This window comes from Rhinolophus sinicus, chromosome 3, assembly GCF_057876585.1.
Source record: "Rhinolophus sinicus isolate RSI-liver-muscle chromosome 3, RSI-T2T, whole genome shotgun sequence".
Classification (NCBI taxonomy): domain Eukaryota; kingdom Metazoa; phylum Chordata; class Mammalia; order Chiroptera; family Rhinolophidae; genus Rhinolophus; species Rhinolophus sinicus.
The window spans coordinates 158,382,414-158,405,308 of NC_142503.1; the positions used below are offsets into that span (position 1 = coordinate 158,382,414).

At 37.3% G+C, this 22,895-nt stretch overlaps 1 protein-coding gene across 2 annotated transcripts in view; it reads left to right on the forward strand.

Annotated features, from left to right (window-relative positions):
* The window catches only part of IQCH (IQ motif containing H), a 188,267-nt gene extending 184,004 nt beyond the window's left edge, over positions 1-4,263 (forward strand). For both annotated transcript variants that reach the window (XM_074327525.2, XM_088797317.1), the window contains one exon: positions 3,707-4,263. In XM_074327525.2, the coding sequence (XP_074183626.1) occupies positions 3,707-3,820 (114 nt within the window). In that variant the 3' untranslated portion in view covers positions 3,821-4,263. The remainder of the gene's footprint in view (positions 1-3,706) is intronic.
* The last annotated feature ends 18,632 nt before the right edge of the window (positions 4,264-22,895 follow it).

A 22,895-nucleotide genomic window follows, 5' to 3' on the forward strand; every position in this document is an offset into this window, starting at 1 on the left:
CCATCTTTTTTTTTATTGTAAGCAGTACATTTTTACAATGTGCAGGGTCAATATTGTAAGGTTCCCACTGAACCTGTTAGTTAAATTTAATAGTTTGAAAGTTTTTCTTTGAAATATAGACTGTTTTAACTTGCTACCATTTCCAAACCCAGGCTTACAACACAATAGGGCTTTCTGATGTTGGAGGGGAAGTTGAAATGTCACAATGGGGCCAAAAGAGAGACTGGCACAACCAAAAATCCTGAATGTCATCTACCTATAGTTCACTGTCTGGCTAGGGATTCTTAGCAAGCCCACGTTTCTAGGGCCAGAGAAGTTCTGAGACCAGGGAGGACAATGTGTTTAGGGAGGAAATGAAAAGGACCCTCAGCACATACTTGAGCCATTTGCTCCACCCTGTTTCTCCAAAGTGGGGCAGATGTTTCATCACTAACCTTTGAAACTTCCACATGGCCTTTAAAGATGTTCGTTCAGGTAATCCAGTCGTCTGTGATTGACTAGCTGTCTCCAAATTCTAGAAAACAGGAGCAGGATTTGTCCAAGAGTTTTTAAAATACCAAATGAATAGAGAGGAACTGGATTTGGTATTGATCACCAAGGTTTGCATCTGATTCCCAGCCTGAGCCTTCATCATATTTGAATGGGTCGAGTAACTCAAAAGGCTCAGTTGGAAACCACATGTCATTTTTCTCTTAAATGGAAAGCCCAACAAAACCTTGATGAACATATAATTTTTTAATATGTTTTTTCCTTGAGCTAGGGCCTGGTCCCTCTAGTAATAGTAACAATGATAATAATGCTTTACTCTTCAATGTGATTTTTATGAGTTGCAAGATTGACCCCACTTTTCCCACAATTGAGAAGATTCAATAAAAAACAGGCCCAGTGTTACATCAACTTACACTGATCCTAAAGGATCTATGTTCATCATTTATACCCTAAGTTCCTGCCAGCTAGCATCATTTCACCTATTACTGCTATGAGCAAAATTCTGAGCGTATGTGCACATAATCAGTATAGTCTGTCAATGTATAGCTAATAATTCATCATTGTACTGGAGGTTCTAGCCAAAGCAATTAGGCAAGAAAAAGAAATAAAAGTCACCCAAATCAGATTGCAAAGAAAAAAATAAAACTATCTCTAATCACAGATGACATAATCTTATATATACAAAATCTTAAAGAACCCAGAAACAATCTATTAGAACTAATAAACAACATCAGCAAGATTGTAGGACCCAAGATCAACATACAAAAATCAATTGTATTTCTATACACTAGCAATGAACATCTGAAAATTAAAAAAAAAAATTTTAATCCTTTACAATAGCATTAAAAAGAATAAAATACTTACGAATAAATTTAACAAAAGTACAATATCTGTGCACTGAAAACTACAAAACATTGTAAAAGAAAGAAGTTCCAAATAAATGGAAAGATATTCTGTGTTCATGGAGTAGAAGACTTAATACTGTTAAGATGACAATACTCCCCAATTGATCCACAGATTCAATGCAATTCCTATCAAAATCCCAGCTGGCCTTATTGTAGAAACGTACAAGACGATCCTAACATTCACAGGGAAATGAAGGGACATAGTCAAAACAATCTTGAAAAAGAACAAAGTTAGTGGAATCACACTTCTTGATTTTAAAACTTACTACAAATCTACAGTAATCACCATAGTGCAATATGGGCAAAAGAATAGACATAAGATCAAGGAAATAGAATTGAGGGTCCAAAATAAACCCATACATTTATAGTGAACTGATTTTCAGCAAGGGTGCCAAAACAAGTCAATGGGAAAAGAATAGTCCTTTAAACAAATGGTGCTGGGACAAAGGATATGTCCCTATACGAAGTTGCACCTCTATTTCACAACATATATAAAAATTAAGTAAAAATCCATCAAAAACCTAAATTTAAGTACCAAAACTCTTAGAAGAAAATATAGCTATAAATCTTCATGACCTTGTGCTTAGCAATGGTTTCTTAGATATGATACCTTAAATGCAAGCAACCAAAGTAGAAATAGTAAGTTGAACTTCATCAAAATTAAAAACTTTTGTGCATCAAAGGGCACTACCAAGAAAGTGAAAAGACAACTTACAGAATGGAAGAAAATATTTGTGAATCATATGATGTCTGATAAGGCTCTAGTGTCCGCAGTATAAAACTACTCTTACAACTCAACAACAGAAAGACAAATAACCCAACTTAAAAGTGGTTTGAATAGATATTTCTTCAAAGAAGATATACAAATGGCCGACAAGCACATGAAGAGATGTTCAACATTATTAGCCTTTAGGAAAATGCAAATCAAAACCACAATAAGACACCATTTCACACCTAAGGAAGTGACAATAAAAAAGACAGACAATAGCAAGTGTTGGCAAGGATATGGAGAAACTGGAACCCTCCTCTATGGCTGGTAGGAATGTAAAATGGTGTCACTGCTGTGTATAGTTTCATAGTTCCTCAAGAAGATAAACATAAAATTACCATATGACCCAGCAATTCCACACCTAGATGTATATCCAAGTGTATTGAAAACATATGCTCACACAAAAAACTTGTACATTAATGTTCATAGAGGCATTATTCGTAACAGCCAAAAGACAGAAACAACATAAATATCCATCAAAGGATAAATGGGCGAATTTCATTGTATTACATGAGTAATATTCCATACAATGAATACACAGGTGTACATCTTCATGACCTTGTGGTTAGCGATGGTTTCTTAGATGTGATGCCTGAAGTGCAAGCAACAAAAGCAAAAATAGATAATATATACAATGGAATATTATTAAGCCATAAAAAGGAAATGCTCCAACATTTCCTTTTTCTGATTCATGCTACAACATTGGTGAATCTTGAAAACAATATGGTACATGAAAAAAGCCAGACACAAAAGGCCACATATTGTAAGATTCCATTTATATGAAATGTCCAGAGTAGGCAAATTATAGAGACAGAAAGTAAGATTAGTGGTTGCCAGGAGCTAGGGGAGGGGGAAATAGGGAATGGCTGCTAATGAATATAGAGTTTTTATTTGGGGTGATAAAACCGTTTTGGAATTACACAGTAGTGACGGTTGCTCGTGAATATACTAAAAACCACTGAATTGTACACTTTATAAGGGTGAGTTTTATAGTATGTGAATTCTACCTCAATAAAAATTAACTAAATAAAATAAAGTAGAAAGATGCCACTTTTCTCCCCTAAACCAACAGAAATAAATACTCCCATCATCCTACTAGCCATCATTTTAGGGAGACTAGACCAGGGCTTCTCAAATTATCTGTAGTGAAGGACATATTTGTTATATTTTTTCCAACCTATGATGGATCGATAGTTTTGTAAAATACAACAAAAATAAGTTACTAACAAAAAAAATAAATAAATAATTAAAGATATATATATATATATAAAGCAGAAGCCCATTTTTTTTTCATTATATTTAATAGACATTAAAATTTCTATAAAGGTTTCCAAGTTCTTACTCTCAGTTTTTGTACTCATTTCATCAAGACTAATAACCAACAATTTGTAGATGGGTTCTGGCTGACAGAGCACACTTTGGGTAGAACCATACTTAACTAAATCATACTTAATTCTAAAAAGGAGCAAACTCTCACGGGGCTGGAGGAAAGTGTTGTAAGAGGTGTTTAAGTAATAAATATTGTTTTATTGTTCATTTACAGACCACCATTAATGATATTGAAGTCATTCTAGGAGTAACAGAGGAAAACAAAATGAGATTTGAAGAAGAGCTACAGTCCAAAGATAATAAAAACCTCTCTAAACCAGATAAATGAATTATCTTAGAATACATTACTGATTTTGGAGTCCAATCTGGAGCCACAAAAAAGCAACATTTCTTTTACTGTTAGGAATAAAAAGGGGTGGGGAGTTAGTTTGCTTTGTTTGCTGGGAGGTGTATCGGAACAGATAATATAATGCTGTTTTTAAAAAATTGTTTACGAAGTGATCTTATTTTACTTATTAAACCAAAACCTATTTGTGTTTTCACTTGAGAGCGTTGAACAATCTCTTCCTCTTCCCAAACTAAGGAAGAAATAATATAATAAGAAAGGTACAAGTCTTACTGATTACACTTCTGCATCTACTTCTTTATAAACTTCAGGATAATGGAGATTTTGTTTTTAATGTTTTATAAAGTTTTCTCCTCCTATTTCTAATAGTAATTTGTCTTCTGCATTTAAAAAATTAAATAAAGGTTTAATCATTGATATTTGACAAAATACAAATGTCTTTTATTTTTGAGAAAATTACATTTCTATGGATTTTTAAAGTGATCTTTTATCATTCATTGTATTTTTATCGTACCAAGCCACTATTGTTTGCTGTTGTCATTTTTCAAAAAGTAAGGTAAACCAACATCTAGTTGACTAACGCATCAGAATTTATCTAGGTGGCAGTATGTGCTCTTAGTTTAAGATACAGTGTAACTCGAGCCCTCTAGTTTGAACAAACATTTGTATTCTCTAGTTCTCCATTGAATACAAAGGTTGGATTTTTACAAGCTTAATTCAACCTCACTTTTTAAAGGGCAAATTGTTAAAATTATGCAGTGCTGACACTAGCTCTCAGCATTTGCTTCGTAATTGTTCAAAATATTTATACAGCATCCAGCTTTAACAAGGGCTGAAAGAGCAAGTCACAACAGCAAAATCACATACTTATTTTTGAAGAATGATATCTTCAAAAAATTTTGAGTTGGGGAAAGGAGGGGTATTTTTTCCCCATGGGATTTCAATCATTTTTTTAACTATGCTTCAGCCACAGGCTGAGTTTCTGCAATAAAATTAACATTTGTGTGTGTGTCCGCTTTTGTCTTGCTATAGTTGGAAATACATTAATTAGCCAGGTTTCCTGCCTGTGCTAGGTACAACGATGACCTCTTTTTCTTGCCAGATTGCTCTAATCCATATGAGGGGCCCATTGTCCAGACACTTGACGAATAGGAAGTACTACATGCCCATTAGAGTCTCGCCTCGAATGAAGCCAGAGCAACATAAGGTCCAAGAGACTCATTAGTTCACTGGCACAATCATGTCCTGAGAGTAAATGAAACCCTCTGTCTCCTTATGGCTCTCATCTGCTCTGGACTTTAAAAGAAAACTGTCTCTGTTTTGTTCAGCACAGCAGTGGATCTTTCACACAGCGAGATCCCCTCTTAACAGTACAAAACTGTGAAATCTATCGGGGAAGTTTTGTGTGTGAATTGTGATTAGCACTCTTCAGCCTCAAGCTGCTGGCAATAGTCAATTGAGTTCACTCCCTGGTACCTTTTTTTTTTTTAACCCACATGATTGGTTTCTCAAACAATGCATTTTCCTTCTTTGCATCTATCATTAGCATACAGCACAGAATCAACGCCTGTTTCCAAAGTCAGGCCTTACGGTATGTTCAGAATCAGGTCTCACTAGAAAGTGATGGGGAGTAAGGTTCTCTACCTACAAACCCACAGCTTCAAAATGAAAGGAGAAAAATTGGTGTAATAAAACAATCACTTCAAGTAATTAAGTGGAAGAAGCCAGAGGACCAGATTAAATTAGTGAACTGTTTTAATTACAGAACATTTGAAAGGAAGCATAGTCCATGATCCTTTAACACATAGATGCAGCAAAGATACTGTGCTATTGGCAAACTAAGGCAAGTTTGGGGAAAAATCATACGCATGTGTATAATGCATCCTAAACACAAATGAATCAAGATGAATTACTTAGCTTTTACTACTCTAAGCAGGACACTGAAATCTTTGCCAACAAGAGGTCTTTTGGAAAATAATGTGCCATTTTTCAGGAAGTTTTGAAGAGAAGCATACATTTAACAGCAGAACTATCTTTGTATGAGAAATGACCCGTTGTTTAATATTGAATGTTCGCAATGGTTTGAGAAGCAAATTGTACTGACCATTTAGGAGTGCGGTATTGGATGATGATAAATATCTCCCTTTACATATCAGCCATTTTATATTGCTTGTAAAGCAACCAAGTAGATGATATTTAATGATAAAGAAACCGAGTAGATGATATTTAATGATAAACTGTGCTATCTACTTACCTACCTTCCACTACCTACTCACACTTACTTTTTACTGAACACTTATTGTGGGCGAGGTGTGTACTGTCCTAGAAGCTTCATATACATTATTTTATTGCATCTTTCCAACAACGCCTGTGGGTGGCTACTCCTACTGTCTTCATTTTACATATGAGGAAGAGGAGATTTAGTGAGGGTCTCTCACCCCGTGTTTCAGGCTAACTGAAAAGAAATTTGGGATTTGCACTCTTTTACCACAAATGCTAGCATGCTGTACAAAGTAGCAAGTTCAGCATCACTTGTCCCAGATCATGCAAGGGACTTGCTCTCTTTCGTAACAAATGCTTGTGTTGTTGGAAGGGTGGCAGGACAGCTTAACTTATACACACTGACTGCTAATGAAATAAACTTGCACAATTGGCACCATTGTGAGGCATCACAATTATGCAATCACAGAAATCAGGAGAAGAGAAAGTGTGGTCAGTGCAATTCTCCTGTGGTGATGGATCTGTAAGACTTTGGTAGAGGACTGACGATTGGGAGTTGCAGGAAAGTTTGGAAGCTGGGAAATCATGCCCCATAGTTTTGTATAAAAAAATGGGTATGAGGTCCTGAAACTGGGGAAGGGTTAAGAAAGACTTCCAACAAGGTGTAGCGTGACCTGGGAGAAGCATGGGGAGCTTTATTTCAACTGTATCATCCTAAGAATTGCAAGCATCCTTATTTTCAAGTATAAAACGATGAGTTTTATCATAAGTAATATATTAGTAACCATCTGAAAGCTTTAACTATTAATAATCATTTGTATTCATCTGGCACCTTTCTTCTAAAGAGCTCAAAGCACTTTACATCTGTTATCTCATTAATTCCCAACACTGTCCCTATGGGGAAGGTAATAAGTATTTTAACATTTAAATGTTTATCTTTCAGACTTTCTCAAGCATACATTAATTCTATTTCCAAAATAGTAAATGTTCATTAGTTTTATTTTACTGTTCCTCTGGCTTTAAGGTGCATAACAAATTTGTTTAACTCTTTAAATGTACTAATCATAGTAAATCTGATTTGGAAAACTATAAATTAAGTTGCCAAGATAATGTGAGGATGGTGGCTGGGGGTGGGAGGAAGCATTTGACATTGCTTTTCTCACTGGAAGAAGTTTGGTCCAATCCGTTGCAAGTGCAGATGAAATATGCTGTGGCTCTTCTGTGTCTTTTCTGTATTCCATTCTCTCCAAAAGGTGACCTCAGGAGGGTAAAACTGTATGTGAAAGCCTGAGGCAGATTGACCTATTATTTCTATCTTTGTTTTGTTAATGATTTCATCAATGTGGAACAGAAATCTGATGCATTCTATTAGGAGTTATATCCCAAGGAGTCACTGAATAATAAGGGCCAGAAACTTGTCTCCTAGGCCTCCCTCTCTCTGGCCATACCTTCCTCGATTTTCTAACTAGAAAAATGGCAGATAGTAATACCTGCTCCTTAGGGAAGCAGTAGAGATTAATTGGCCAATGTTGAGAGACTGTTTCAAAGATGAAGGGTTCTACATAAATGTTTAAGTATTATTATTACATTGCTTCTTCAAATGGAAGTTCTCACTTTGAAATGTGATTATACCCTTTCCCTCAAAACCCCTTGATAACCACATGTATAGGTTTATTTTTCACTCTAACAATCTAACTCATGGTTGTGAAACTTTATTGCACTTGATGGAGGGCCCTGGCTTTTATTAGCTTTAAACTGCTGGTTTCTGGGGTATTTATGTAAATGAGGGAAAGATACCAAAACAGTAAATAATAAGAATGTCCCTGCTGTTTAAAAATCTGTTGTTAAAAAAAATAAAATTGTCTTTTGTTGTAAGAAGACCCTAAACATAGCACAGAAAAATACAGCTTTGGCATCTATGCATTAAACAGTGTTTTCGATTTGGGGGGTCTTTTGATGGTAGTTTCCCCCAAGCATTTCTTTACTATTCTGTAAACATTTTACTTCACTTCCACAATTGTCACCATATATATCATATAGATGTGTGTATGTATACATGAAGAGAGAAAGTGCGTAAAATGCTACATTTTAAGATTTTTTTTTTTTAATTAACAACATGTTATAAAGTATACCAGATGGCAAATTATAGCTCCTGGAAACAAAAGGCCACACCCAAGTTTATTGTAGTTGCCTCATAAGGAATGTTATGATGAAATCATCGTCCCATAAACATGACAACAAAATAGCAGACCTTCCATTGGTTGCAAAATTAACTTCGAATTCAAATTTTGGTTCATTTAAAGATTCATGCCACTTCCCAGCAGAGAACGCAAAATACTTACTTTACAATCATTGAAAAAACTCAAAATTATATAACAACACACTCTTTATTTTCAGGTTCCCTTTACAATAACTTTCTACTCATTTCCTGTGTTTTTTTTTCAAGCTGAATATTTATGGCCACATTCCTAAGCCAAAAAAGACCACTTACAACAATAGTGAAAAACCAGAAAGGTCTAAATGTTCAACAATAGATTATTGCTTAAAAACTATAGAATAGGGCAGAGATCCAAGATGGCGGAGTAGATAAACACTGTGCCTGTTTCCTTCTGTGAACACATTAAAATTACAACTAAATTATAAAACAATCAACCTGGAGAACCACCTGAAGTCTAGCCAAACAGAAGTCCTATATGTAAAAATATAAAGAAGAAGCCACACTGAGACTGGTAGGAGGGGCAGAGACGCAGAACAGGCCCCAAACCTCTGTGTGGCATCTGAGAATAAGGAGGGATATCTCAGCCACAGAGTTTTCCCCCGAGGAGCGAGAGACCCCAGCCCCACACCAGCCTACCCAGTCCGGAGTTCTGGTGCCCTGAGGAGCCCCCACAACATCTGGCTGTGAAAAACAGTGGGGATTCCAACCATCCAGGTGGGACGGAAGGCTGCAGGAAACACAGAGATCCTCTTAAACAACCTGTGCACAGACTCACTCGCTTGCAGGCACTCACCTTGGGTTCCAGCGGAGGGATGGTGACTCAGTGTGATGGTGTGGGTGTTGGAGACATATGGGAGGCAGACTGAGGTGTGTGGCTTCAGGCGAGGGAGGGAGAACAGTTGCCATTTTCCCTGTATGAGTTCCTCTTCCCATGGAGCAGGCAGGTGTACTCCATTTTTCCTGTGTTGAACCCACCCCCATAGGCCAAAGCTGAATCTGATTGGTCTGGTGAGCTCCGCTGGGATCCCGCCCCACCCAACTCCCCCAATGCTGGAGGCACTTTTTCTTCCAGCAGCCAGCCCCATCCACATTGCTCTTGGAAAACTATTGAAGTCTGGCAGGCCCCAGGCAGGCAGTGGTGATTGACCTCAGTGTGCTCTGAGATTCCTCCTGAGCCACTCCAGGCTCAGAACTGGCACCAAACTAGAATTTACATTAACCTGGTGACCACAACTTTTCCCACTTTAGTGACTCCCTGAGACCCTGCCTCACCCAACTTGCAAACTACACAAGACTCTATCAGCGACTGAACCTTAAGAGAGCCAGCAGGTGGCAGCAGGTTTTGGGGTGTCCTGGCTTTTTGCGGAGTTACCCCAGGCCTGGTACTGGTGGCAGACATCCTCAGTTTGCAGCGTGGCCTCTCCCATGCACCTCCAGGGTTAGCATATGCAGCAAACAACTGTGGATCTCTTTGTAGCTTCTACCAGGCCGGTCACAGTCAGTGGGTGACCCAGGCCTGCACTGGAGCCCCTCCCAAGAGGCCCCAGAACCAACATACTTGGACGTTGGCTTCAGATCACAGCAGACCACCACCCAATTAGCCCCACAAGCAGAACACACAACAGGCACCAGAGCCCACTGGGGTGTATCCCACTCAGTGGGGTAAGCCCCTTGCAAAGCAGCCCATAAGCTGTGGACATGGCCAACCCCCCAGCCCCAGCCAGTCAGCCTGATGGTCAGTCCTACTCACTGACATGCCAATAGCAATCAAGGCTCAAATATAACAGCAGAACACACATAACCCACACAACAAAATTTCTGGAGCACCCAGAGCAGGTGGAGATGTAAAGTAAAGCACAGGGAATATAGCCAATGATATGATAATAAATATGTATAGTACTAGGTGGGTACTAGTCTAGTCAGGGAGATCACTTCTTAAATTATATAAATGTCTAACCACTATGCTGTACACCTGAAATTAATGTAACATTGAATGTCAACTGTAGCTTAAAATTTAAAAAAAGGGGAGAAAAGGTGAAGAAGAATAAGAGGTCCAAATTTCCAAGTATAAAACAAGTAAGTCATGGGGATGTAATGTACAGCATAGGGAATATAGTCAATAATATTGTGATAGCATAGTACAGTGTCAGATGGTTGCTGGACTTATCAAGTACTTATAAAGAAGTGATTACTCTTTTTTTTTAAAGATTTTATTGGGGAAGGGGAACATGACTTTATTGGGGAACATTGTGTACTTCCAAGACTTTTTCCAAGTCAAATTGTCGTCCTTTCAATCTTAGTTGTGGAGGGCGTAGCTCAGCTCCAGGTCCAGTTGCCGTTGTTAGTTGCAGGGGGCGCAGCCCACCATCCCTTGAGGGAGTCAAACTGGCAACCTTGTGGTTGAGAGGATGCGCTCCAACCAACTGAGCCATCTGGGAGCTCAGCGGTAGCTCAGCTCAAGGTACCGTGTTCAATCTTAGTTGCAGGGGGCGCAGCCCACCATCCCTTGCGGGAGTTGAGGAACCGAACTGGCAACCTTGTGGATGAGAGCCCACTGGCCCATGTGGGAATCGAACCGGCAGCCTTCAGCATTAGGAACACGGAGCTCCAACCGCCTGAGCCATGGAGCCGGCTCCTGATTACTTCTTTAGGTATATAAATGTTGAATAACTATGGTGTACTCCTGAAACTAATATCATATTATATGAAGTCTGACAATTAAGTTCACCAACTCATCCCAGAAAAAGTGCTACATACCTCATTGCTGAATATCACTATGGTCACCTTTTTTGAAGTCCTCCCCTTGGGAAGCTGTGCACTGATGCCAGTGCCTAGTCCAGCCTTCAAAGCCATTTTGGAACTCTTTTTCTGGAATGACCATCAGAGCTGTCATCCTATTACCCTTGATGTCCTGAATGTCATCAAAATGTCTCCCTTTCAATATTTCCTTTATCTTTGGGTAAAGAAAGAAGTCATTGGGGGCCAGATCAGGTGAGGAGGGAGGGTGTTCCAAAACAGTTATTTGTTTACTGGCTAAAAACTCCCTCACAGACAGTGCTGTGTGAGCTGGTGCATTGTCGTGATGCAAGAGCCATGAATTGTTGGTAAAAAGTTCAGGTCATTTTTGTCTAACTTTTTCACGCAACATTTTCAGCACTTTCAAATAGTAAACTTGGTTAACTGTTTGTCCAGTTGGTACAAATTTATAACGAATAATCCCTCTGATATCAAAAGAGGTTAGCAACATCGTGGCAACAAGTTCGCAAACTTAATTGTCAGACCTCATATGTTAGCTATATTATTAACAAAAATCTTTTTAAAAAGTTATGAAATGGATCTATATAAGGGACTATATATAGCCATTTAAAAATCATGTTACTATACCTATTGTATGATCCAGACATTCCATTCCTAGTCTTTTACCCAAGCGAAAAGAAAGCATATACAAAAGACACGTACACGAATGTTCACAGCAGCTTTATTTGTAATAGCCCAAAACCGGAAACAACCCAAATATCTGTCAACAGGCAAGGGGATAAACAAATTCTGGGATATCCTTGCAATGGAATACTACTCAGCAATGAAAACGAAAGAACTGTTGATAAACTCAAAGACGTGAATCTCAATAAAACACGCTGAATGAAAAATTCCAGACAAAAAAGTGCACATATCTATTTACACGAGGTTCTAGAAAACATAAACTACAGTGACAAAAAGCAGATCAATGGCTGCCCGGGGGTGGGATGTGGGGTGGGGCAGTGAGGAGGACAGAAGGATTACAAAGGAGCAGAAGAAAAATTCTAGGGGTGATGGATAGTTTCACTATGTTGATTGTGAAAATGGCCTCATGGATGTATACAAAACTCATCAAACTGTACATCTGCAATATATGCAGTGTGTGAATGTCTATTATACCTCCAAAAAAGCTGTTTTTTAAAAAATCCTGTTACAGTAGAAGAAAATGAAATTATATTTAATTATTATGAAGTGAAGAAGCATAGTTTAAAACAGCACAACCTTTAAAGAATGTGGGCATATATGTGAGCACACACACATATATACACACAAGACTGTAAAGATGAACCCACAAAATGTTAACAGTGCTTACTTCTTAATGATGGATTTTTTCCTTTCTGTATTTTCTATTTTATAATGAACTTGTCTTTAATTAACGGAGCAAGTGAAACAAAACTCTAATTTGGGGGAGGTTGGGAAAGAAATACATGAATGTCTTCATTATAAGTTCTGTTATCCACAGTGATAATGAACTTAGGGACGTGGACTGGGAATATCACAATCACCTCCCTGCTCCAAGTTCCCAAAGTTGCACCAGAGAGTAATGGTGTTTTCCCTAGCACCATGGATTGACTGTTTTATTCTGAGCTTAATTCCCTGGTCTGATCCACACCAGACAGTGACTTAAGTGCCATATCTCCTCATGCAGAGATTCATAAAAAGGTAAATGCTTCTGCAAATATTTGAAGGTAGAGATAGTGATTAGGTGGCATTTGTAGTTATTCTAAATGTATATGTAATTATATATGTAAATGTAATGTATGTGTATGTAATGTATATCACATCTGCTTTAGCTATAAATGTCTTAATGTGTTTTAGTTTTCGCTTTTTCCTTAATGGACAGTAATTTATCCTGCCTAGCCCCCATTTTTCTGGTTTGTAAAATAAGAAAGTGGAACTGACAGTAAACTTCCTCCCAACTTTAATAGTCTGTGATTCTATGCCACCATCATCAAAGTATCAAAAGGGAAACATTTTATATATCACACAAAGAGGTGATTTTTTTTTTTCCCCTAGCTTTCTCTTCCATTTACTGGAAATAATGGATGAAAATATTTTGCAGCTTTGTGGCAGCCTCTTAAGCTCTCCCATATACCATCCAAAAGGGCTATGATTTTAACTTGTTACAAAATATTTTATCATTTTAAAATAGTTCATTGCAATGCAAACAGTTTTCTCTTGGAAGGAATTATTTTGATTGCTGACAGTAGCAAGCCAAATATATCCTTTAGACTAGGATCATGTCTTTCATTTTTAGGTTTTCACTTTCTCACACTGACTTCTTAGGTATTGCTAATCATCTAAAGTGGAAACGTTTTGTTTTGAAAGCATTTTTATTTAAACTGATGAAATGTGTACCTTCTGTACTAGAAGATCTTGGTGCAAAAAGGTGGGATAGAAATGACCAAAAAAAAGCTTTCAATGTGCATTTTTGTCCCTGTCTAAGCCAGAGGGTGCCTCCTTTTTATATCTGCTTCACAGCGACAGGATGGGTCGCTGGAGTGCTCTCTGAGCTTTTCTTTAATTTGTACCTGGGCTCAAAAAGAGATGGAAGATGTATTCTGTAACATTCTATTTTGCTATGTAGTAGATGTGGTAGATGTGTTCTTAGAGCTGCATAAATGAGAGATACGAGTAAGATGGTGAAACCAGTTTTACCTGGCACCTTTAATCCTGTATTTTGAAAGACCTCCTAAAATGCACTGTTTCCTGGGCCATATCTACACACTGGCAGACTGGCAGGCATAGGCTTTTCTAGGAAATGCTCTGACATCCCTGTGGCAAGGCTTGAACAGGGAGCTGAAAGTAAGATGATTCTATATCCCTCTGTAAAGCCCACACTTACCGTTATGGCTAAAACACTTGACACTTCATTGCCAGGGCAGAAATCTCCCTGCTTCCTTCATTCTCACTGTCAACTCACAGATTCTTGGCACTAAAACTAAGAAAACAAAAACTCATAGCTGATGTAAGATTACTTTGTCTTTAGTATACCTGAAGAGCATTTTTATTTTTTCTAATTATAGAACATTAGCTCATGATAAAAAAAAACAAAAACAAAAACAAATAGGATCACATAGCTTCTTCAAAAAACAAATAAATAAATAAATAAAAAACTTTCAAAAACCAGGAAAGTAATGGGAAGAAATTTAAAAATCAGCAATTATTTCACTACCTGGGGATAACTACAAAAAAGATTTTGGGGTATATCTGCTATCATTCCTACCTAGGTCCTCTGCATTTCCCGTTCCTTCTGCCTGGCACAGTCTTCTCCCAGAAGTTAGCCTGGCTCACTCACTCGCTGCATTCAGGCTCTGCTCGACCATCACTAGATCAGGGGTCCCTCCCTGTGAAGGGGTCCCTCCTGTCTTCTTTAACGTATTACAGCATCACCCTTACTCTCTATCCCCTTACCCTGCTTTGTTTTTCTTCAAAGCAATTAACAATATGTGGTATTACATAATAGATTTATTTTTTATTATCTGTCTCACCCAGTGGATTGTAAGTATAAAGATGTACCCAGCTCCTAGAACAGTACCTATCCGTAGTAAAAACTACTCAATTAATATATATTGCATTTATCTTTTATCATATATATATTTAGTCCCTATATATAGTCTTTTATCTTTGTGTATGTAACATTTAATAGAATCATATCAGCCATACTGTTTTGTGGACTGTGTTTTTCACTTAGCAATAAAATCTGAAGACACATTGGAAATTCTTACCCAGTGTGATTTTAAAAACAGAATAAAGGATGTTAATGATCCCCTATTGTTTGACCAGTACATGCGCATTTTAATGTATCCTTCAAATACACACCATGTTAATGTCAACCAGTTAAGATAATAATATCAACAATGCCTTATATTCATATGATACTTTATAGTTGACAAACTATTTTCATATCTCATTTGATTCAGAGAGCTTAAATAATTTCCCTAAAATAATAAAACCAGTAATAGGGAGTCCAGACTCAAACCGAGGTCTATCTGTCTCTGCAGCCTGGGCTCCTCCCAGCACCTCATCGTCCCTGGCTGAAGCCTTTATTTTACGGATGAGTAATCCATGCTTAGAGAAGGGGGTTGTGATGTGCCCAGAGTCATACAGCTTCTTAACAAAGAATACAGAGAGAGTGGAACCCGGGACTCCTGACTCCCTATCCAAAGCTCTCTCAACTACACTGTCTTTCAACTACATGCTGGCTCAATAAATGAGAAAAAAAAATCCTAAATTACTGTGTAGGTAAAATGACGACCAATACATGCTGTTATACTTCTCTGAAGATCACACAGTGTATTTACTTGGTGATGCGAAGTGCCAACCTGATGACACTTGCAATCCTGAGCTTATTTGATGTGGTTGGGAAGCAAATGAGACTCCAGTGCCCCTGTTGCGCAGAGGTGCTCAATGAGCATTTCCTGCGTGGTGGGGAAGTGCCCTATATTTACAGTATTTGATCCAGTTTAACAGCAAGATCTAATGTTAAAATTAGCCTGGTAAAAGTTTTCACCCTAGTTCACACAAAAACAAGATTCTGAGATTATGACTAGCAATTTTTCATGAGTTGATTTATCTGAATAAAACCTATAAGGTTTTGAACCATTAAACATTCGATTTAGGGAAAAAAAAACTTAGCATACAGAAGAATAAACTGAGAAATGGAACAGATTTGTTTCTTGTAATAATTATGAGCAATATCTCAAACTCAGCATCCTTAGACCATTGGGCTGTGTAGGATGAATGTGCTAATTAATCAATTACTACCCAACAATGTACCCTGTTTATTTACTGAAATGCACCAGAAACGTGTGCAGAACTGGTAATTATTAATCATCTTCAGTAACAAATATGACTCAAGTTCACCTTCATATAATTAATAGAGCATGTAGTTAGCTTTAGCATCTTGCTTTATTAGAAACAGCAATAAGGAATAAAAAGAAAGAGCTGAACCACAAGTTGTGGTTCACTAAAATGCTGGCTTGGACTAAATGTGCCTATTAGCCATAGCAGCAGTATTACTCAAGCCATCCAAATTACGGCCAGATGCTCTCTCCATTAAAACGCAAGTTTTTAAAACTAAACTTTAAAACCTGAATAAAATTTTAGACTTACAGAAAAGAATTCCCATATACTCTTTATTCGGGTTCCCCAAATACAACCCAAGTTTTAGGGCTTGATAACTTGCCTAGATTTGGGATGTTTGTTGGTGGTGCCCAAACTCCTCAACGTGTGGCTCTCAATTTTAAACATATTTTAAAGGTACTTTCAATGTACATAGAAATAGTTGTTTTACAACAAATTTTGCAGTGAGCCAGTTATGAAAAAATCATTCGTTGTTTTTTTTTTGTTGAGTCATCATGTAGGACCCAAAATTTCCTTTCAGCCAGACAAAGTTTTGGACTAGATGGGCCATATTTTGGATCTTAAATGCTATTTCTTGTGTCCTTACTGATTCTGCACCATCTCAGGGATAGTAAATTGTGCTAGCTACATTTATAGCTAAGTCTGGCATCATGTGACTCTTTTTAACTGTGGTCAAAGCATGAGGTTTTGAGTGCTGCCAAGGTAGGTTCGAATCTCAGCTCCACCACTGACCTGCTCCGTGACTGCAGGCGACTATTTTAACCTCTCTAATTTCTGACATTCAGTTTCCTCAGCTTGAAAATGAGGAAAATGAAACCCTGCTTTGGAGCATTGTTTAAACGAGACAATAGGTGTACACTATCCAGCACAAATAAATACTCAGGAACTAGTCAATATTACTATGCTGATGGTACGGTATTACCCTCTGTGGCCACTTGTAGCTTAAGAAACTGAAATGTATTAGTCCATTCACAAACAAATAAAAAGGTATTTCATATCATGGCAACTACAAATGTAGATGAATGTATTTGAAAGTTTTCTCCTGAAAGGGAAAATCTGATAAAATGTAATGTTATTGTACAGTAAATTAAGAACCTGTCCCACCTGAAAATACCAATGGAACATCACTTCAAAAATGTAAACTGGCCGGTTAGCTCAGCTGGTTTGAACTTGGTGCTAATAACACCAAGGTTGCCCGTTTGATCCCCACATGGGCCACTGTAAGCTGCGCCCTCCTTAAAAAAAAAAAAAAGTAAATTGACAAATCATAAATCAGAGTACAATATTTCTATTATATAATGACTCAAGGACCCTTTAAATGGAAAGCCCCCTTAAGGCATCTCCGTATTTGTTTATAGATCATTAACTACTTGACAGTGAGACTGGGGATGGGGCATAAAAACTTACAGTTAACACGCTAAGAGCCACTGTTGGTTGAAGATCAGCAATAAAGCTAAAATATCTTAGGAATTTGATATGAAAATAAAATGTCATGCATTTCATGAATGTATCTGTTAGTAAAACAAGGCTCACTTTACAAAGCTGGAACCATAACTATTGCCAATGTGACAAGGTGATTTTACTTGGCCATGTTTTCAAATGCTTCCACAAACGATGACTACATATTATGAAGATTTGTAATGTTGGAAACATGATCATAAAATGGATTGTGTTATCTACCAGCATAAGTCGTTATCTGGTTTCAAAAATTCACAAAAATGTCTCCTTGCCACCAGATTCTAGCATCCACAGCAGAAGGGAACAGAAATGTTTCAAGCTAGGGAGCCAGAATTTTAATTCTTGATTCTGGTATATGATTTTGAGTAAGTTTGTTACCTCTTCTGTAGTTCAATTTCTCTAACTACCAAAATTAAAATTTTAATTAAATTAAAACCACTGACCCTACATACTGTAATTTCTTTTCTCCAACATCCCTCAAACACACGACTTGTATTCACTTTACCCACTCCCTCCACCCCCATTTATTCAAAAAGTAGAACACTTACCATATGCCAAATACTGTCCTAGGTACTCAATCACAAAGGTTAACACAACAGACATAAATTTCTGGCCTTACAATGTTTACATTCCAGGGGGGGAGAACTTAAGAGTAGTTTAGACACAAGATGCTTTTGGATGAGATTCTGCACCCGCTATGTTCAGGGTAAAATGTTTTACCAGAGTAATTCTTCTTGCCACTCTTTGTAACAGCAGCCCCAGCTGCCAGCCAACCTCTGGAGGGGCTGTCAGCGTATCAATCAGTTCCACAGGAGGACTCAAGAAGATCTAGATAAGAATACAGTAGCTCCTTCCTTTCCTAATGACTTCTGCTATAATTCAGAACTTCGAAGAGGATAACTTTGCGTAAAACCAATGTATATTGTCCTTGCCAGGGCAGACACAAGGATATAGGAATGGACCAACAAGCTGTGTGTGCTACAGATGACAGTGGGGAGAATCAATGAGCATTCATCCAGCTGAAGGGGTAACTCACCACCACCTCCGCTGGTGCTGAGCTTGGCTTAGAAGGCACTGAACTATTAAGTAGATTTGGGTTCCTAGCAGATTTGGGTGGCTCTTTTGGATATCTGTTTTAAATTTCCAGAGCATGCTGGAATATGAATCATCTCCATGGTCTTTCTTTCCTTTAACCCTTAAAGCTCAAAATGTAAAAAAAATCCTAAATGTAAACATTTCTATCCCTTTTTCATAAGTACTTTACCTTTTACCTACATGCTGACACATGTACCCAGTATCTTCCCTATAGTTCTTCTGAGAAGAGCAGTGAATTAAAATCTACATGCCAATGCTACTTTCTTTTAAATCACATTATTATAAATATGTGATTAAATCAGGGTCTCACAGTAAGGTTGTAAAAACAACACGAAAATATTCTTTGTATGTACAAGGTCACATTTGGGTCATGTCCACTATATATGTTCTCTGTACGTACTTCTTCATAAATGCTAATAATAGGATGTGTTAATATATAATACTACCAGTGGCGGCTGGTTGGCTCACTTGGTTAGAGCGCAGTGCTCATAACACCAAGGTCGCCAGTTTGTTTCCCACATGGGCCAGGGAGCTGCACCCTCCACTAGATTGAAAACAATGACTTGACTTGGAGCTGATGGGTCCTGGAAAAACACAGTTCCCCAATAAAAATTTTTTTAAAATATATAATACTACCTGTAGAACTCATTGTGTTTTTCAAGATATTTATTGAAGTATTTTACATACAGATACATGTATATATATATATACCGAATATATATATATATATATATATATATATATATATACATATATATATATACATATATACATATACATATATACATATACATATATATATATATATATATATATATATATATATGTATATATATATATATATATATTCGGTTAAAATAATTTTCACAAACTGAATACACCCATTTAACTAGACTCCAGATCAAGAAAGAATAATTTGTTGGTTCATCAATTATAACAAATGTACCCTCTGGTGGAGATGTTGACAATGGGAGAGGCTATGCCCATGTAGGGGCAAGGGGATGTATGAGAAATCTCTGTACCTTCCTCCTAATTTGCCCTGAGCCTAAAACTACTCTACAAAAATAAAATCTTGTTTTTTTAAGATATAGAAACAAAAGAATAAAGAGGGAGGCAGAGAGAGAATAATCCCAGTCCCCAGAAGTCTCCTCATACTCTTTCTAGTCACTGACGCCCCCCCCCCCCCCGCCTTCCCCCTGCTAAGAATGACCACTGTCCTGCCTTCTAATAGCATAAATGAGTTGTGGACAGTTTTTATAGTTTATATAAATGAAATCATGTAGTAAGAACTTCAATGTCTAGTTTCTTTCAATTTTATGTTTGTGAGATTCATGTACGTTGTATGTGATTCTAGACCGTTCCTTCTCATTGCTGCATAGCATTCCATCATGCGAAAATGCCACAGTTTGTCCATCTGCTCTCCTACTTATAGAGCAGTAATTCGAGTAATTTCCAAGTTGAATATTACAAATATGAATAGTCCTGCTATAAATATTCTAGTACATGTCTTTTGGAAAACATGCACGCAATTTCCACTGGGTATTGTTACGGACTGAATGTTTGTGTCCCCTCAAAATTCATATGTTGAAGTCCTAATACCCAGTGTGACTATATTTGGAATGAGGTCCATGAGGAAGTGATAAAGGTTAAATGAGGTCATGAGGGTGGGACTTTCATCTGATAGGGATGGTGCCCTTATCAGAAGAGGAAGAGACAGACACTGCAACTAGCTTTCTCTGCCGTGGGATGATACAGCAAGACAGAGCTACAAGCCAGAAAAAAAACTCTCACCAAGAACCCAATTGGCTGGTATCTAGATCTTGGACTTTCCAGTCTCCAGAATTGTGAGAAATAAATTTCTGTTGCTGAGCCACCAAGTCTATGGCATTGTGTTATGCCAGCCTGAACACACAAACACAAATATACACCTAGGAGTAATATGGTTGGGTCATAAGGTATGCACACAGGCACACCTCAGAGATACTGCAGGTTCGGTTCCAGACCACAACAATAAAGCGAGTCACAATCTTTTTGCTGGTGGAGGGTCTTGCCATCAATGTGTAAAAAACACAACATCTGTGAAGTGCAATAAAGTGAAGCACAGAGCTACGAGGTATACTTGTATATTCAACTGTAATGTATACTACCAAAAATTTTTCCAAAGTGGTTGCCTGCAGTGTATAAAAGTTCTAATTGCTGCATATCCTCGCCAACACTTAGTACTTTCCATCTTTTCTACTTTAGTTTCTCTGGTGGGTGTGTAATGGTATTATACTGTGGTTGTAATGCCCATTTCTTGGACGATAATTGAAATTAAGCACTTTTTCCCATGTTTATTGGACATCTGGATGTTCTCCTTTGTGAAGAGTCCATTCAAATATTTTGTCCACCTTTCTACTGGATTGTCTTTTTAAATAATTTGTTCCAGATTCAAATGTTTTCTCAGATATATTAATATGTATTGCAAACACTTTTCCCATTCTGTGGATTACCTTTTCACTCTCTTAATCGTGCCTTTCAATGAACAATAATTCTTAATTTTAATATATTCTAATTTATCAATTTTGTAGAACTCATTTTTAACATATTCTGAACATCTACAATGTCTTGGGTGCCTTTAAAACAAAAAAACAAGAAGGCTAAATACCTTCTTTCTAAGGAGCAGCATGATATAGCCACGCACATGCTAAGTGGTGTACACAATATCACTCTTTACAGTTATTTTAAGGGGTTCCTTCTAAGGGGTAAGCCATTTCTACACACTTTGTGGAAAACTAAGTATTCATGTATTTAATCCTTAATTATTGGACACATTGTTTTTTAAACATTGACTTAGGCTTTTGAATACCAGCTTCTAAGACTCCTTTTTTCATGGTCGTAAAGAATTAGAACTGAAAAGAAATCAAGCATCTGATCTAAGTTGTGCGTTTTTTGAGAAATCATGTTATTTCTATTATGTAAGTGGTACCACATAATCTTAAAGTCAGAAGAGATATCTAGAAGTCATGTTCTCTAGCTCTATATCTTTAGTTTAGGATAATATTTCATTCGTTCACTCTTAAATACCTGGTGTGGTCCACCATCTATCAGCTCTCTTTGGAGAAATTTCCTATCTTAGAAAACAGAGGGAGATCAAAGAGCCTAGGATTAGGGAAACCCCCATCACTGATAAAGTTTTGCCAAGAGAGCATCTTCCAACAGAAATCCTTCAATTTCCTAGCCCTTTTCCCAAGCTTTCATGAGAGAATGCCGTGAAACCTATCTAAACCTCTGCTTCTCTTTACCAGTGGGTTTTAACTGATATGCCACAGAACCTAAGGTTTCTGAGACATACTTCAGAGGCTTCACAAATGTTTGATTCAAATTTCATTTTTTTAAAAATAGATTATGATATTGCCAAAAGAGATATAATGCCAAAATTTAACATATTGCAAAACTGCCCACACACTGATTTGAGGTTTAGTCATTTCAGTGTAGATCTCAGAATTAATCTCCTCCTGCCATCTTTGTAACTGAAGCACATTCCCAGGTGAATCATTTGAAAACTCTTCTCACTTGTTTCTACTTCTCTGGAGGGTTCAGGATTTTCTTGATAGTATACAACCAAAACAGAGGAATAAGAAATTAACTGTCCCGAGGCTGCTATAAATGCAACTGTTGTCCGTAATCCTCAACTTCAAAATTTTCAAGCATAAAACAGCAGGGTCGAGAGTCCAGTGGCAGTGAGGCCAGAAAATGCATTTTCTGAGCTTGGTTCTGCAGACTTCGTATTTATTATTTTAGCTACTCAATTTCCTTCCAATAAATTCCTTCTTGGCTAAAAACAAAACAAAAAGGAAACCAACCCCCAAGACAAAAACATACCAACCTCACTGTTTTGTTTTCTATTTACCTATAAAGTGAATATTAAAAATGTGAACTTATAAATGTTTAGTAATCAAACACAAGTTTTCATGTACTTTATATGTTGAAGTTCTGTGACAGATTTTATTTGAAAAAGGACTCTGGTGCTTTTTAAATTTTAATTTGAAAATCAAATACTGAATCATCTACCTGACTTGTGCCTTAGCCACCTTCCAGTCACTTCTATGCCAATCTAACCACATCATGCTTCCACCTACAATCCTTTTAAAGTTATTATCTAACAGGGAATCCTATAAGGTAAAGCTCAAACTATTTGAATGCATCAATAAAAACTGGAGAATGTAAGAATTAGCCACACTGCCCTCCATTCCCCTTGAATCTTAACAACATAGTAATTGTTACATGGTGCTTACACATAATTATCTCATTTACCTACAGTGCTTTACAGACATATCCTATATACAAAGGGCGCCAAAAAATGTATACACATTTTAAGAAAGGAAAAAACTATTAAAGTTGTAATACTCAATATATACCAAC